This window comes from Colias eurytheme, chromosome 5 (genome assembly GCF_061535395.1).
Source record: "Colias eurytheme isolate Ceu_HAF_F1 chromosome 5, ilColEury1 Martin Lab GWU primary, whole genome shotgun sequence".
Classification (NCBI taxonomy): domain Eukaryota; kingdom Metazoa; phylum Arthropoda; class Insecta; order Lepidoptera; family Pieridae; genus Colias; species Colias eurytheme.
In genome coordinates, this window is record NC_142984.1 from 7,213,450 (window position 1) to 7,231,995 (window position 18,546).

The following is an 18,546-nucleotide window of genomic DNA, read 5'->3' on the forward strand; positions in this document are numbered from 1 at the left end:
ACACAAAAGCTCTGACTTACACACAAGAGTAGGAGATAGACACGATTATGGCACAAGGAACAAGAATAGAATTGAAATGCCATTTTTCCGATTAGCTAAAGTTAAAAATTCATTTATGGGTCAAGGTATACGCTTATACAATAGAATTCCTCACAATATTAAAGAGTTTAGTAGTTCTAAATTTAAAACTTACATAAAAAATGTACTAGTTCAGAGAGCGTACTACAGTATTCAGGAATATATGGACGATAAAGTCCCATGGAGGGTTGTCGCGTAAACAGCACAGGACAGTTCTTTGGCATATTATGTAGTTAGGTAGATATAAGTTACATATTATGTAAATTTATTGACATTATTTAAAAGAGCAACTATGGAGTTTCTTGCCGATTCTTCTCCATAGATACTGCTTTCCGAATCGGTGGTAAATGTTAAAAATACTATGTAATGACGATTCGAAAGTGCTACTAAATAGTAGTCTAATTGAATAAATGAATGTTTGAGTTTGAGTTTGAAAAAACATTTTATCTTTATCAAGTTTTTCTTTTTTCACTGATTTTAACACGGATAGCAAACAGCCAAGTGTATAAAACTTGAAGTCAGTTGCTTCAACCTATAACTACATTTTTAACAGCAATATATTCAATTTTATTATAAAAGCTAAACTTATACGTATTATGAACATAAATCCATCATTTTATTACCTCTATTAGACGCTACGTAGGTGCGGTTAATGTAATGAGACTGGCCTGACTTTTTATACCGTTTTAAAAGTGTTGCTACATATAAACAACCCTTGATCGGTGGTTTTCGTGGATACGAACATAGCCGAACAAATGTATTTCAATGCTTGCAAATTCAGTCGCGTAGCTTCAGTCGTCGCGTAGCCAGCGTAGCGGTGACGTCGTAGCGCTCTCCGCTCGAATACGTAGCACGGTTGTAATGGACTTATTCTTTAATGTTTAATTAAAAACTTTGTTGTTGTGCAAGGACACTTTTTTATTTGAAACGTGGATGCCATTTTCTTGCAGGTAAGATGTTTGTTATTTTTTAGAGTGTAATAACACAGTTATGATTTATACTTCATGATCGTTACCTGCAGTCATTATTTTTTTGCGGCTCTGTCATTAATAATGTCTTCCGTTTTAATTTATTTTGATACTATAATAACTGGTAAATTTTTACTTGATATTATATCATAGTTTATTTTTTGAAATCGCATCTTGTGGGATTCACAACAGAGATGCATTTAAGAAAATATCTTTAGAATAAAAATTCAGACGTTTTGAATAAAATAAAACGGTCGCTCGGTAAACGTATAAAACAGTTTCGTCCATTGCTTTTTATTTCCATCCTGAATTTTACTCTCTGCTTTCCTTTCGGATTTATTCTTTTACACCAAGCTCAGTTTATTGCTAAGGTATTTTAGTGTAATTGTTTGATTTTGTTTGCCTCCTGAAATTCTTTTTTGTCTTTTAATTATTATAGGTATAGGTAATATAAGAAAAATATTTTATATAATAGCGTTCATTATAAGTCATTCTTGCTTTTCATATAATTTTATTTACTATTGAAATGTGTTTATGATTGAAATGTGTTTATTTTAATGATGTAAATGTAAAATATAATTTTATTATTTAAGAATAACAAAAAGGTAACGAATTCAATTTACCTTTGCTGTATTTATTAAAAACATTTCAACATAAATAAATTATACTTTCGAGCTACGTGTTGTTTACACACAATTTTATATCCATTCATGAATTAAAAACATTCATAATACATTCGCTGGCACCTATATTTGTATTCAAAAAGCATTAAATGATACGTTTTCAGGTTCTTTTGTTCAATATTTCATAATATAGATGTACACATGAAATGGATTAACACTGAAATACTGTTATTCGTATTTCTTTATTTATACTTACTGTGAAGGTACAATTAGGCATACGTAATTAAATAACTTTTGAAACATTGCTACCATTCTCTCAATCTTCTATACACACATTCCCACCTGCCTCCAACGTTTTGAAGTCAACCGTATGTTGAAATGGGCATTCATTGGAAGGTTCTATAATATTTCAAAGGCGCAGTAAGCCACATGAATGCATAAGCTGTGTAATTACTCTGAGAGCGCTATTGTCTTAACAGGACGTCGCAGAGCTTGAGTTAATTATTGAGGCTTGTGAATCTGACGACAGCCGCAGTGTCTCCTGAGGTCTGTATTAATGAATTTCCGAATATTTAAAACAATGTAGGATCATTGTACTATATAATAGACATTGATATATATACACTATTCGATGCACTACGGTTTAAGTACATAAGCTTTGACTTTTGACAAGTGAGCTTAGGTAATGTTATGAGTGATGAAGAAGGGAAGAGACTTTCTGTTTATATAAGCTTCGAAAGAATAAACGATTTTAACTTTCACCAACATACATTATTTAACCCGGGAGCCAGCATTACAGTTAAAAGATAAATGACTATATAACACAGTTTTCCAAATTGCCCATACAATTAATCCGGATTGACGTCAAACTCTAAGTAAACTTTACTGTAACTTTTATTGGGGAAATTTAACTTGCTAATTTTCGGTAACTCATATCAATTCGAAATCAAAAGTTTTGCGGGTTCGTGCAAATAGATTCTAAACGAATGTGGTTTCAGTTAACAATAATATTGGTACATTGATTACAAAATTTAGGAAGCAATTTTTGAAATTCACTTTGATGATCATTGCTGGTTTTAATAGTAATCATTTATGCAGGATTGAAATTATTTGAACACTAGCTGTGCCCCGCGGTTTTACCCGCAGTGCTCCGCTCCTATTGGTTTTAGCGTGATGATAATATAATATAGCCTTCTTCGATAATTAATGGGCTATCTAATATACATAAATGGGCTATCTAATATAATAGTATAGATAAAAAGTTTTGTCAATCACAAGCTAGATTTGGCGATAAACATTTTTTTTATATAGTACCTTCTCACTATCTTATACAAGAATTATCTACACAGTCTACTCAATTGATTTTCGTTCTTTTTGTATCTTGAATAACTCCGTGAACAGTTTTAGTTGAAGAATATAAATCACAGACATAATATGTTTATAATAGTCACATGATGAATGTACCTTAATGTGACATTCAAACTTCAGTTATACAAGATTTATAACAGAGATTTAGAAAATTACACCTTATGACTAGTCTGATACTACCAGAATTATAGCAATACTCTATTTAGTATAGATATTAGATATATAATTGCTTTGGTATTTGTATCTCATAGGTGTTTAAAATTATATTGAAGTTTCCTTTTAATTTAAACAAGAGAGTTAAAACCTTATTGTTTCCGTAGTTTTTAACATGAAAATTTTACGAGTTGCATGAATATCGATTTCAGAATTACTTGTAGTATTGTTTGATACCCACAATGAATATGTTTTTTTACATTTTTTACTGTAGCTATTTTATGAATAAGCAATATCAGCCGAAACGCTTTAAGCGGTTTTTTGTATGTGGTATGCGCTCGGACAAGCTTTTGAATTGCTCTTGATTTGATGGACGTTTTGTTTCTATGTACAATAAAGATTTTTACATTGAAACGTTTCCTTTTTCAATGTAATGAATGAACACTCCACGCTTTTGCAAAAAAACACGCCAACAATTTCCATGCAGTTTTTTCGTTTATTCTCGAGTAATTCTTTTTTTAATTTAGTTGAGCATCGTTAAAATGTTTTTTGGATTGTTATAAAGTAAACAAATTGGGGTTAATTATTGTTAATTATTTAAGAGTACTCTCGTGTATTGAAAATTGTATAGATAATAATTAGTTAATTGCTGTTGTAAATTATTTAATGTTTTCAGTAGTTGATAATTTGAATACTTTTGTGATGAAAATTGCACTTAATGTTTTGCTACATTTTATTAACTTGAATTAATTTAAAATAATATTATCCGATGAATTTGATTACAATATTGCAGACTTTTTTAAGTTTATATAGTATGAATATCTACAGTTGTATTCCTTTATATTCCTTCCATATGCTTATAGTTTCCAGATAGTAGAATGAAAGCGACAATACGTAAAATAAGTAGCTGGACACTAACTTGGAAAGGACATAAAAAATTCCTATCTATTTTTCCGATTATTTTTTCACGGAATAGTGATAAACCCTCGGTCTGAGCAAAGCGATGTTTTTTATCTCCACGGACAAAGAAACAAAGAACGGTTGGTTGAACATTCCTGTCCTTACCGCTAGATCAATGAAGCAGGCTAAGGAAAAGAGAAAAGGTCGATGTTTAAAATATTCCGCAGTGTATTGAGAGTAAAATAGTTTATATATTAAATTTTATCTTAATGGGGTGTTACAAAGCTTAATAAATGATTCCTAGTGTAAAATAAAACAAATTATGTTTCATTAACAAAATTCACACCCTAAAAAGAAATAAACATTTAAAAAATGTTTCTTTCTTAAAAACTCTTGTGCTGTTTTCTGTTAATTATAAATTTAATAATAATATTATGTCGGTTTATGTTAATTTATTTCAAATGAAGAATGAATTTATTATTTCCTTAAATATTACCTAAAGTAAAATAATTAGATTGAGCCTGTGTATCTAAAACATTCATTTAAAACATAAACGAAATTTACTGTTCCAGAATATTTTCAGTTGATGGTATAATAAAACTTACAAACATAAACGCAATAAGAATCAATAATCGCTCTCAAAGCCCAGAATACTAATATAAGAAATAAATGAGGCTACGGAAGCAATAAATAGCGCATCAAAATATTTCCAATACGACCGATGAGCGATCTACATTCCGCCCTAACACCGTCTAATGTTAACCAATCGGAACTCAGCATTATATCGATTCGGTCATTTTATTTGCATAACAAAAACGTTCATAACACTGAAGGCATTAATTCTGAACATGACGACAGCGGTTCTATTTTATAGCGGTGTGGATTCGGTTAGTTGAGATTATCATCTTAGGTGTTCATTTTGTGTCGTTATTTATAGATGTGGATATAGGAATGTATCTATGTGTAGGGCGCACTATTGGAATGATTATTATTACTTGCGTAATAAATTTTATGTGTGTACTTTGAGAAATTGCTATGTGAGGATTTTGATACGTTTTACAAAATGATTTTTGCATAGCGTTGATTTAACAAATTAAAATGTAATGTTATGAAATTTGACTAATTTAATGTATATGGACCTTTTTTACTTATACCAGTTATTATGGATATGCTATATTTAATTAAATAACTATGTAAAAATATCGCACATGCAGTAATTGTTTCTAAATAAAGATACTCAACAATACGTGTCATTAAAATCGCTTGTAAATTTTAAAATAGCAACTAGTTCGTATAATTGAAACGTAGTCAAAATCTATACGGCATTTTAAATATTTTGCGTTCAAATAATAGTTATTTTGTATCAAAACGCCGCGAATAAATCGTCTAGATAAATACGGCAACAAAAAGCAAGCAACATTTCGCGTTATTTATTTGGTTATTTAGGGCATAAAAGCGTACGTGCGATCCGAACGTTTATAAAGGCTTTATTTTTTCATGGAAAATAATGGATTTTGAAATTAAATAAAATGACTCAACAACGCTTCGCGACTTAGTACGATGAAAGTCATGTTATTATTATAATAATATAGGAAATTATGATTAAGGTATATTTTTTGCACTCACGCAACGTCTTGTGGGATTTGGGAAGCTTGTAATATAATAATATATGAATTATATATTTTAATTAGCGCTAATTCGTAACTTTCCTTTTACGGATGATACAATATATTTTTAGAAAAACATTAAATATCTTTTTTAATATTGAGAAATCGTTCGATAACAAATAATATCGAACGAGCGATTGAATATTTCATACTTCAAATTTATATGTTTTTAAATGATAATTGATTTTAAACTAAATTATGAATTATTTTGTATATAATACATTGAATATTATCCTTGTAGAATAATTGATAATAAACCATAAGAACGTAACCCTTACGTAAGCGTGATGAGAGTCCAATAGTACCTACATCGTGCGTGCCACCCTCGCCCATGACGAGACGGATTAACTCCCCTTTCCCCACAGTATTATTTAATACAGAAAAACCGAGGAAATTCCAACTTTGTCATGCAAGTTAGTCCGCTACTTGGATGGTGTTTTTATTTTGCGGTAATATTGTAACATTGGCACACGCGATTTGGTGTTCGTATTTTGTGAATGAAGTTTATGTGTAGTGTACTTTCTAATTCGTTGAAACAATTAGTAATTATAAATATAATATCTATTCAGCTAAGGCTACAAAGCTGAAACCTTTAAACGAGCGAGGGCAATTTGAATTACGTCAACTTTAAGAGTAAAATTATCGAGTTAAAGATGTACTATTTCTATTTGATATATAAAGTTTAAACTTTTACAGATACTATAAGTCATTTATTGTTGAATAAAATAAAAGTTTTGAGTAAAGACGAAAGTTTAAAGTCCAGCTATCGACTGTGGAGAGCTTTTGCAAATATTAACATAAAACCACATACCTCAAGCAAAATTAAATCGTAAAACAGGGTCATAAAGCTCGACTTTCATTACCAGTGTTTCAAGCCAGTCTGCATGTAGGTGGAGACTACAGAGACACATTAAGTGGGTATGAAATACGTGCGTCTGACGTAAGCCTTAGAGCTTTACTCCTACTGCACCTGCCGACGATATAACCCTTGGGCATACTCGGTATAGACATCTAACTATCATTGCCCCTCTATTTCACTGATGTACATTTCAATGTGTAGAAATGACGATAAACAATAACATCGCACGTAACATTTATGGAATTAAAGTTGTTCATGTTTATATTTTTTTACTTTTCACGAAAAAGTGATAGTGTAAACGTGTTAAAACAACTTACAAAACGTGCATTTTATTAGGTAAGTGCCTAGCTTACCTAGTTTAACAAACTTGAAAACACTAAAAATCACAAAGACCAACATCTAAAAAACACCCACCATAAAATTAATGAACAGCCGAGTATCCCATGGCACTTTTTGCTGACACGCTAAGAAATAAATTGTGGACAGTGTGAATTGACAAGTAAGTTTAATAAAAAAGCTGCCTGTAATGCGGTGGTAATTTATCTCAAATGCCAACCGCACGTGCTCACCCTATACGTATTATATCTACTCTGTCCGCACCTAATATGTTATAGCCATTGTCTGACCACAAATGAGTGGAATATTTATGACATTAAAGCTTTGGTTATACGAATTTTGGCTTTTTTACCCGCTCGTTTAAATGTCATTTCGGTGTTAATGTTGCGGAAAATAGCTTTTCAGTATTTTGATTTATTGTTCGGTTTATATAATAGGTAGTGTTACTTATTATATTACTTATTATAATAACAGTTCTTAAACTTGATTTGGCATAAGATGCTTGACTCATAAAACATTTAGACGAAATACAATAAACACACCCATTAAGAAGAAAGGCTAAAGCGATTTTTTAACTTATGAATTATTATTTTATCTAAGAATATTTAACAAGTGAAATTGACATGGTAAACCAATTGATTTAATATTTATAGACACAGTTAAACCTTACATACCTTTTCAAATCAGGCATTTATTATAAATTGATAGCGCAACCGAAACTCTTAAATGAGAGCTTAAAACTTTACACAAAGAGCTCGGGATCGTAGCCGAAACATGAAATACGACTTTTGCAATAATTAAATTTTCAATGTATTTTGTTCCAAGTTATACAGATTTTAAAGGGGACTTAACAAAACGAACAACAACTAATTATAAGTGACGTCTCTTCTGCCAGACGTTTGCCAATGTCTGTAGGTATAGGCGGTCGGTAAGGATGAATCAAATTAATAATTTAATTGTTACCTGGTTACAATTCAATTATGTATTTCGTGAACTTAACCGGTGTAAACTCATGTAACAGCATTTCAAATTATTAAGCATTCATCTTCATTTTATTATTGACGATTCATGCTTGAATATCGTTTTGTACTGAAATATGCCGCCGAAAATATAATGAAGAGTAGAATAGAGCGTAGAGTGAACAGGTACTTTCTAGGGAAGCGCGTTCCATTTTATACCACATCTCAGCTTAAGGCTTATACATGCGCTAATAACCTTGACCATACTTGACGGATCTCAAACCTCTCCCGCTGCACCTTCTTTTTTCCTCGCATTTTGTATTTAAAAAGATACTAATCAGTGAAACAAAAAATCCTCGTCAGGGACTGTTGTGTAACTGATAATTTATTAAACATAAAATTTTCAGAGCTCTAAGTCAGCAGGTTACGAAGTTTATAGAGTATTTGCGGAAAAATCGATGACTACGGCACATTTTTTTTCTATAAATCTATTAACTTTGGAAAAAAGTCCTCGCGAGCAATTAAATATCAAAGACCATCCTATTTTATATATTTTTTTCGGTATTGTGCTTTATGTTGTACCAGACTTTATAGAGGTTGAACATAGTCGAAATTGCCGGGTAACGCCTTAACATCAGGCGAGATTGTGGTCAAGCGCTTCCCTATTACCAATAAAAAAAAAGGAATATACCTCAGCAAATTTTCCCACTTACAATTTGAATTGTATGTGATAATATTTTAAAATAATTGATTTTTTCGATCATTAAGACTGATATACGTCTTATTATATATCTTGGTTTAAACAACTCTATAAAAATATGTTATATTTTAAATTTTTGGGCACAAAACTCTTGATTTGCGACGTACCCTATTTCAGAACTAACTATATTAAAATTTTAAGAACACGATAAAAACACAACCGAATCTCGATAACAATTTATTATTTATTTCAATTACAGCGGTAAACTTTTTGTTAAAACATTTTGTTTTCAAAATAAATCATGTCACTCGTAGCATGAAAATCAGTTTGAAATAAAGTAAACGCAGTGGACGTATAAGTAAAAAGAGCAACGTCATTTGCAAAAACAATGTATTTTTCCCGTTTTGTACGTAATTACTGTGAATAACCGATTCAACTTTCATTTTTTTATGTTTCCAAATGAATGGAAACAAACTGCGAACTCGTATAATTCAACAAGTTTTTCTTGCATAAAAGTTAAACAGATAGAAATATACGCATGCTATTTACAAGTTGTACAACTGCGGCCATTTTTATGAAATGTGTCGAGCTTTTTGTTACTGAAATTGATGCTTTGAGCGCTATCATATTTTCAATAAATACTCCTTCCTATAAATGGTAAATAAATACAAAGTGACATGTTTTCTGCTATTGATGGATTGAGGTTCATTAAGTTTCGAATATTTATTAATGAAAGCGAACATAGAACATAACAATTATTCATCACTATTATCCCAACTATAACCCCAACCGGTTATATTTTAAAGAGGTTAATAGAATTAGTAACTTTCTATTAAACAAGCGGGTAGGAACTGTGTGTACATGATACGACAGCATCGAATGTAATGAGAAATAAAACGTATGTCCATAGTATGAAATCCTCTCCTTGTCAGTTAGCTTTGTACGTATTTTCAATCTGAAGAAGTACTCACAATAAAATGTTGAAGAATTATTATTATATAAAAGTTCTCTTGTTCCCAGTTTAAAGTCGATTTAATTTGTACTCCGATATAAACTAAGAATTATATATTTTTGTTTCAGGTAGAACGAAGATGAAAATAAAAACAAGACATGAGACGCGTCAGTCACGTTCGGTAGTCGATTTCAGAATTCACACCTCGGCAGTATTCAAGTGAAACCACGGACACATGTAAAATAGACAGCGATGGCTTGTAAATTGATACACGTGCTAACCCTAGCGTTGGCAATACACGTAATTGGTGCAACAAGACTGATGTGCCCAAGTCACCCTAACTGCGTTTGCGGCGGCACGTTCGCTGTTGAACTCAATTGCAACATCGACGGTGAGTGCACTTAAATGCTCACGTTTCCAAATGCTCCTATTGTTTCAGCCAAAGTTGCATGAACACGAATAGATGCTATCTCCACACGATCTCCAGTTACAAAGTCAATGTACCCTTCTTTGTTGCAGGTAACGTCGTAAAGATAAACCTCCTACCGAACACGTACATAAATATAAAGTGTGAAAATGTTACAACGTTAGATTATAGTAAGCTACCAAAATGTGCCAATGAAATGAATAATTTTAAATCTGTCAGTTTCAAAGACTGTCCACTACCGACGTCGTCATTTAAAGATGTGTTGGAACAGCTCGGAGTATCTAAAACTATGTCATTGATATTTCAAAATGCGAAGAACCTCTCCGGGTATTTCGACAGGAAACATTTCTCCGGGCTTCGGGATCTGACAAAGCTATTACTATCCGTGAGTGGGATCACTCACCTCCCGGATAATCTGTTTACGGATGTGAATAATTTAACATGGCTCAACATACGATGTAACAGCATCAACATTTCCGAGCAGCTATTCAAACCACTTGAAAGATTGGAAACTTTAGAAATAAGTCACAACCAAATGACTAATGTGTCTTCAAATATATTTTCTCACTTGGCATTTTTAAGAAAACTGTCACTATGGCAAAGTAACGTTACCTGGTTCTCTAAAGACTTCTTCTCCGGCGTAAACGTGCTTGAAGAATTAGATCTTAGTTCTAATGGACTTAACGAACTTCCTACGCTTATTTTTAAACCACTGAGCAAGTTGAAAAAGCTCACGTTGTTCTCCAACAAGTTTTCGTCTCTGCCACAAAATCTATTCTCGACAAACAATAACTTGGAGACGGTAATAATTCTCAACAATGATGTTAAAATGAAAGAACTTCCTCGAAGTTTGTTTGGCAATTTACAAAATTTGAAGCAAATTTATATACAACGTTGTGGTATTGAAATAGTACCTTACGACGTTTTTGGCAATTCATCACAAATAACGAACATATCCTTAGCATACAATGACATCGGAGCATTACGGGAATCGACATTTAACGATCAAATAAATTTGCTTGAACTCGATTTAAGTCACAATAACTTGAAAAACTTAGAGCCGAAGCTATTTTCCTCATTGGTGAGATTGGAAAAATTGGACTTAGCCTATAATTCCATTGAAGAAATTTCCGGGTAAGTTAACCGTAATTCTTTGTTGAAACTTCTCTATTTTTATTGCAATTTCCTCAATGTTTCTTTGTATTTCAGATCGACATTTTCTTCATTGTTAAGCCTTATTTACTTAAGTATGGAACATAATAAATTGAAGACAATATCGTCTTATTTATTCAGTAACAATAGGCAAAGAATGACAATATCCTTTGCGTACAATGAACTAGACTTCGAGACTAAGGAATTACGTAATAATTCTTGGACTGTAAATACAGTATCTCCATTTTTACATACGTATAGTTTGAAGCTCCTCAATTTGAGTCACAATAAGTTTGAAGTCACTTACGATGATTGGTGGATCAATGGACACGAAAATTTGGATATCAGTTTTAATTCCATCCAAAGTCTATGGGTACGTATTTCAAAACTTGCTTTTGATTCATTGTCTCTAGTTAGTAAATATAGAATTATTTTATATCCTCTATTTCAGAATCACGCTCCCTACAGTTATAAAAGTGTTGTAAAAAAACCGATGAAACAAGTGTGGATAGGACACAACCCTCTTCATTGTTATTGTAAAAATTTCAAATTTCTGGACTTTCTCAAAGAACATTTTAAAGCACAGGTTTGTATTCATTTTATCATGTGTAGAAAAATATAACGTGTTGAATGAAAACATTAAAGTTGCATTTATTTCAGGTAAAGGACGAAAGTTCTATGCATTGTTCAATTTGGAAAAAGGAGGCTTGCAACATGCGCTTCACCATATTTGTGTGTTTTATTTCTGTTTCTGCATCACTATCTACAATTCTTATGCTATTCTATTTAAAATACAGAAAGCAGTTACATTCCATGATAAAAAACAAACTTTTCAATATATCCCATCCAAGTAACAACAAAGAAAAAGAACGAAGCGTTATTATTAAATACTCAGAAAAGGACGAAGAATTTGTATTTAAAGAGATTTTGCCGGGTTTGCGTGTCCATAAAAATCTTAGAGTTCACACGAAACCCATAGCTAGCGACTGCAATAAAGAAAATTTTATCAAGCAGCTAAAAAATAGTTCAAAAGAAGGAGAGACAACACTCGTTATTTTTTCACCCAACTACTTAATGTCAGCTTATAGTCACGTAAATATAAAGAAAATACGGGGTGAAATGTTGAAAGCGAAAAAGACGGTTTATGTATTTACCGACATGGGTACGGAAAATTCGATTTACGCCTTCTTAAAGGAGCAAAGGGATAGACGAACTACAATACTTTGGAATAACCCGAACTTTTGGAACATTCTATTGCCGGTGCTGTCGAAGGAGAAATACAAAATGACGTTTCGAGGTAAGGACGGGGTGAAGCAACGCGAAGAAACGGACGCACCTCAGGCGACCGCTACTAAAAATTCCGCAAGTGTACCAGACCGACCCGCAGATCCCTTAGATACCTTTTTGCACTATCAAGTTTAGTTACTCTCATTTACTTTAGTGAGGTAAAGACTGACTTCTTCACCATCTTTATATTCACTTTCTGTAGTTTGAAATCACTAATTATTTTGTTATAGGTTATGACAAGTTGTATGTAATGTTTTCGAGATATTAGTGTAAATTTTTATAAGAAACTAGTTTATACAATCGGTTAAGGTAAGTTAGGGTGTAAATTATTGCTAATTAATTATTTAATGTGTACTCATTATTGTGTGGGTAAACCTACAACTATTTACCGAACTTCAAAGAAGTGATGATGCGTAATCGAAATGTAATCATTTGTTTTTATGTCAATGTAAATATATTAAATATGCATTTAGAAACGATTAAACCATTTAAGTTTCAAGGAAACTGTATGTTGTTAATTCTAAGCTGCAGCTTAAATAAAACGTATACTTTAACATTATGTCGTTTTATTTTACCCAATGCACAGGGATAGTTTAAATTGCTTATGCAATATGTATTTTTTTTTAATAAATACTAATTTATCAATACAAGAACTGTCTTCAAAAATCTTATCATTTAACCTTATATCCATTTACTTTTGTTTATTATAAAACATCTATTCCAATACTCATTAAAATGAATCTTTTTATATAATCAAAATTTCATACATAATAAAAAAGTTTCACCTAATGTTCATAAAGAAAACTTGCACGAATATTTAGTTGTTTAGGATGTGTTATTTTTTTTTTTAGCAAATGCCGCATGTTGCACGTATCCTTGGACGATAACTAGTGTTGGTATTTATAGAAATAGATTAAATTTTGTAATAGTGAGATGCCATTTAGAAACATAGAAAACAAGACTTTTGGATTATGTTTATTAAGTACCTATATTTACATCTTTATTCTCTATCTTAGCAGCTGTTCATTTTCTGTTTAGGATCGAAATTATTGAGAGAATAATTTCGATCCTAAACAGAAAATGAACAGCTGCTAAGAAATTATTAAATTATTAAATTATTGAGAGTATTGTTTGATAGGTTATATTTTTAAGTCTCTAACAACATGGCTCAAGACTTATATTTGAAAATAAACAAAACACGACTATGTGATACTTACAGTTTCGTTGACTAATCTTGTAATAGCTCGCTTACAGTCCCCAGGGACTGATCATTCGATATATTAGATAATAGATATCGATATAAAAGATATTATAAACTTTGTAACAAATTGACTTCCGAGATCAACAAGTTACAGTGATCCTATACACACATTATAGATCTTTACATAAACATGAATTCTAAACATTTGATCTCAGTCCCAATAAAACGTAAAATAATGTATACCTATAAATATAAATTTATATACCTACATTATACAATTCTAAAAAAAATTATAAAATTCTATTCCGAAAACGCAGCTATACTGTCGAAAGGGGAATAAGGAAAAAAACAAGTATGTAAATAACATCAGGGAAGTTATAAACACAACGTTGTATAACTATTTACAAGGGTCTATATCAAAAATCAGGGAATGTGGGGTCAAGTTTTACTATTGGGGTTAAACATGTCAAAGTTGTGGTATTGATTCATTTAACCAAATGATAAAAGCTAATACTCATGATAAAGAGACATCTTAAGATAAGGACACAAAATAATTATTGTGATTTATTAATTAAATTCCTCAAAAATACTTGTAAGAATGTTAACATAGGTAGGAAATAGGAATACCAGAATGGATAGGATATGATTTATAACAGATATAGACGTGTGCTTAATATCTATAGGTAGAGTCTTATCGACGCTTGTCTGAAGTAATATCTAGTCTAATTTTGGGCGAATAACTCAACAGCTTTAGCTCCGTAAAATCAATAAAAATTACAGTCAATGTCATATAAAAACACTAGTTACTATTACACGCAATAAGAGGGTAATCTTAAAACATAGGCTCTATTTCTAACATGAACTTTATATAGTCATATCGCTAATCTATGTAAAATATAGTACCAAAAATCCGTTCCTTAACCGCTTGGTCAAAGGAAATTCCCGTGGGAATGAGATGTGTCACCGCGGTAAAAGTGATGATTGTAAGTATTTCAACTTCCTGCTGTGACCATACAATATGCCTTATATAAATACCTATCGTAGAATAAAAATTGTATAAAAACAATAATAATCAAAACTTGATAAATCGATTATCAGCTTGATATACTTTCAAATGTATATTCTAAAATAAAAAGTGGTGTGTAGATTCACTTTATTGAGACTGAAAATAATCTCCGTAAACCAAATTTCTTAGATAATGTGAACTTTGGAAAAATGTAACTGCTTGATATATGAATGTTTCCTCTAATAATTATATTAAAATTATTGTAATGAAGTGTAGTGTCAACTCTCTAAAATACATATAAGGCACCCATTACGTATGCAATAACCGTACGCGACATAATAATATCCTCTCGAAAATATCAAGATACATAACTGAAAAACAGCAATTCATAATAAAATTCGGGGAAGCATGCCATATTTTTAAACGTTCACATTGGGAGTGTTGGTTGCATTATTTATATTCCACTCGGCGTCCTCCCGGCCACAACGCAATGCAACCATAAATTAATTAGTTCCCAGCATACTTTTAACATGATTAACACTGTTATGATTAAAATAATTGCCGTAACCCGTCAAAAATTAATATTGAGACTCAAGTATGGGCCATCATTATGGACATTCAATTCGTAATCCAAATGTAATTTTGATCAGTGAAAATCATTGGATATTATCACGAGAATTCAGTATTCGATATAAATAACGAACGATTAATGAACTATATTGTTTTCACTGGTAGGTAAATGAATTAGTTCGTTTCATATGGCCATTTATTATAGCGATAGTACGTTTCTTTTAACTATAGTAAGCAATTACTTGATTGTTGTGTTGTACACGGAAGAAGGTTAAATTCTAGATGAAAATCTTAATACGTATTTAGTTTTAACTGAATTACAGTAGTGCCAATTTAATTTTAAAAAAATACATAAAAATATCACATATTACGGGATTATCAAATTATAATATTTTGAATTGTATTTTTCCGCAAGAAAAACAATCCTTATCCGTAATATAATAAGTGACATAATAATTAATATAGATTTTTTATGAGTTAATTAATTATCAGCTTCTGTCTATCTAAAATAATCATCGCAAATGAGCAAACATTATGCAATAGTAATACTGTGTAAATTACAAATTTCGAAATTCCACATTGTAATTACAATTTACAATATGAAATCTTTACACACAGACACGTGGGCAGCAGATGTATATTTATTTATAACTAGCGGTTCGCTCCGGCTTTGCCCGTGGTACTTATTTACGTTTTCTCTACATAAGAACCATCCTCGTACTTCAAGCAATACAAAAAAAAAATATTTATCGAAATCGGTCCACCCATTATCCCGCGTGATGCCGTGACCAAGGAAAACGGGTTTCATTTATACATATATTATATAATATAGAGTTCTGTGATTTGTAGAATATTTATAGAGTCAACTGTGATGACAAAAAGATAAATATACCAAAATAACCTATCCAAAACTTCGTGTGGTAATCAGGAGTTAGGGTTACCAATAAAAATATTTGATATATGAGGAATATACATTTAAATTTTAGGGAAAGTGGAGATGGTTAATTTTATTAATGAACGTATCACTTTCATATTTTAGAAATCTATATTCACAAACAAAATAACTTTAACATAAGAAATAGTCCTGTAAATTCATGTATGTTATTCTTCTTCAAGACATATTTTGCATATTTTGCCTAAATAAATAGTCCGATACTATGTTAAAATATACAACAGAGGCAACCCTACGCTCTTCATGTAATATGCATGACATTGGCCAGTCAATATAAGTTACGGGACTATTTTGAATTGGCTCCGATAGAGAGTGCACTGAAGATCATTATTATATTCACTTATAATGACAATCTATAGGACAAAACTAATATCTGTATAGTATCTAGCGGTTATTATGTAACTATCAATAACAAATTCATGAAAAAAGTCTGCAAATAATGAATCAGTAACAATATTTTATTTGGTTTTATCGTATTATATTATCTGTGGCGTAAATGTCGAGTAAGTAATATTTTGGTAGATACTATAATTTTGAATCAATCTGATTTGTGATGGTCAGGTATAATTGTCCATTTGACTTAATTAATGATATTTTTTTTCCTCGAAAAAAATATATTTTGGAGAAATAAAATTATTAAATAAACAATAAATTTTCCTTATTTCTCATTCTATTTAATATAGGACATAATTATAAGTTTGGACAGTGTTGTTATAAATTATAATAACTAAACAACACAGAATGCTATAAATTTTTAAGATAAATTAATAGAGAAGACCACGAAATTGCTTCGGTAGCTTAACTATCTTTAATATTGACAGTTCCGTAACTCAGGTTAAATTGGACTTGGCTGAAGTCTTACCAGAAATTGTTAACCTAGTTTAATTTAAAACATGAACACAATCATATAAATCTCACAAATGCTTCGAGCAGAACCAATAATTGCTGTATTTATGTATGTTTACAAAGAATATAGCAAAAGCAAAAAAAGACAATTCTAGAGAATATTTTTTGTTTGAAGGTTCAAATAATATTATTTCCTTACTCAAATCTTATAATAGATCTTAAAATAAAAATGAAATAAAAAAAATAATTAACAACATTTTTTTATCATCAAATTATTACGATACATTTTTTATCAAAATTTCAAAAACAAAAAAAGTCGACTTGACCCCGACGTGATTTGAACACGCAACCTTCTGATCTGGAGTCAGACGCGCTACCGTTGCGCCACGGAGTCGTTACGTGATGTATCGAAATTTGCTATCCTAATATAATACCTATAAATACATACATAAATTACACATTCTAATCACATTATCAGTGATTAAAAACACAAATAATAGTCCGGGATACATCGCCCATTTTTGCAAGTGATTACTATCAAGCTAATTTTTCGTGAGTAGCTTTATTTTGATGAGATGCCCAATAATTTCATGTATGAAACTCTCGATTGTGGTAGCTACCAGAGGAAATAAGGATAAAATATTTTGATTTGATGGTTCTCAAATATTAATTACTAACTGAATGTTTTTTTTTTGATTTGATGGTTCTCAAATATTAATTACTAACTGAATGTTTTTTTTTTTGTTCAATCTCAAGATAATTATCTAAATTATTCGAAAAAATATTTGTCCTACAAAATCTATGGTTTGATCAAAGAGTCCCCCTTTCCAATGTGTATCGATAACGAAGTCATCATAAATGATTAGTAACCAGCTGATTTTTTTATTTTCACTTATTTAATACTTATATAATTCAACAGACATATTGTCCTACAAATTGCGTGATAAATATTTGAGAACCGTCAAATCAAAAAATTTTATTCTTGTTACCTCTGTAAGCTACCACAATCGAGAGTTTCGTTCATGAAATTATTGGGCATCTCATCAAAATAAAGCTACTCACGAAAAATTAGCTTGATAGTAATCACTTGCAAAAATGGGCGATGTATCCCGGACTATAACACATTTAATTAATAGTTTAATGTGTATAGTATTTTGTCTTTTAATTTTAAAAAACACTTTACCTATTGTTTGTTTTAAAAATAAGTATGGATTTCTTAAAAAAAATTATTATCTCGTTGTTTTTTTAATAGATAAAAATATAATCCAAGCCGAAATCTTGTAGTTAATACGAGTTACACTCACATTCGCAGATAAATAAAATGTATCAACATAATTTTAGCGTGGCTCCTTTTTTCTGAAATATGGTCCAAACTTCACAGGCGGTGCCCTTAGGGAGTAACTGCGTCTGCTTGTTCGTATCAACTGTCAACTTACCCTGTTGCTATGCAAAATAAACTTTGTTATTTGAGATATAAAGTTTATAATTGAATAAGCTAATCTCCGAGAGGAAAATTATGTGAAAGCTTGGTTACAGATTGGC

At 30.9% G+C, this 18,546-nt stretch overlaps 1 protein-coding gene and 1 non-coding gene across 2 annotated transcripts; one reads left to right on the plus strand and one right to left on the minus strand.

The window, feature by feature from the left end:
* Nucleotides 1-887: 887 nt before the first annotated feature.
* Nucleotides 888-12,985, plus strand: LOC149908530 (uncharacterized). Its single transcript, XM_090102010.1, has 6 exons — nt 888-1,028; nt 9,692-9,954; nt 10,083-11,124; nt 11,200-11,515; nt 11,594-11,728; nt 11,803-12,985. Exons 2-6 carry the CDS (start codon nt 9,816-9,818, stop codon nt 12,562-12,564), a joined length of 2,394 nt encoding a protein of 797 aa, XP_089958136.1. The 5' UTR covers nt 888-1,028; nt 9,692-9,815; the 3' UTR covers nt 12,565-12,985.
* Nucleotides 12,986-17,326: 4,341 nt separating this feature from the next.
* On the minus strand, nt 17,327-17,398 carry TRNAW-CCA (transfer RNA tryptophan (anticodon CCA)). Its single transcript has one exon. It is a non-coding gene; the product is annotated as a tRNA-Trp (tRNA).
* Nucleotides 17,399-18,546: the final 1,148 nt, after the last annotated feature.

Excerpts from the sequence above, each read along its gene's own strand:
- LOC149908530 (XM_090102010.1), top strand. The coding sequence starts at position 9,816 with ATGGCTTGTAAATTGATACACGTGCTAACCCTAGCGTTGGCAATACAC. Across the intron at positions 11,516-11,593 it reads ATTCCATCCAAAGTCTATGG|AATCACGCTCCCTACAGTTA; the intron begins GTACGTATTTCA and ends CCTCTATTTCAG. Across the intron at positions 11,729-11,802 it reads AAGAACATTTTAAAGCACAG|GTAAAGGACGAAAGTTCTAT; the intron begins GTTTGTATTCAT and ends CATTTATTTCAG.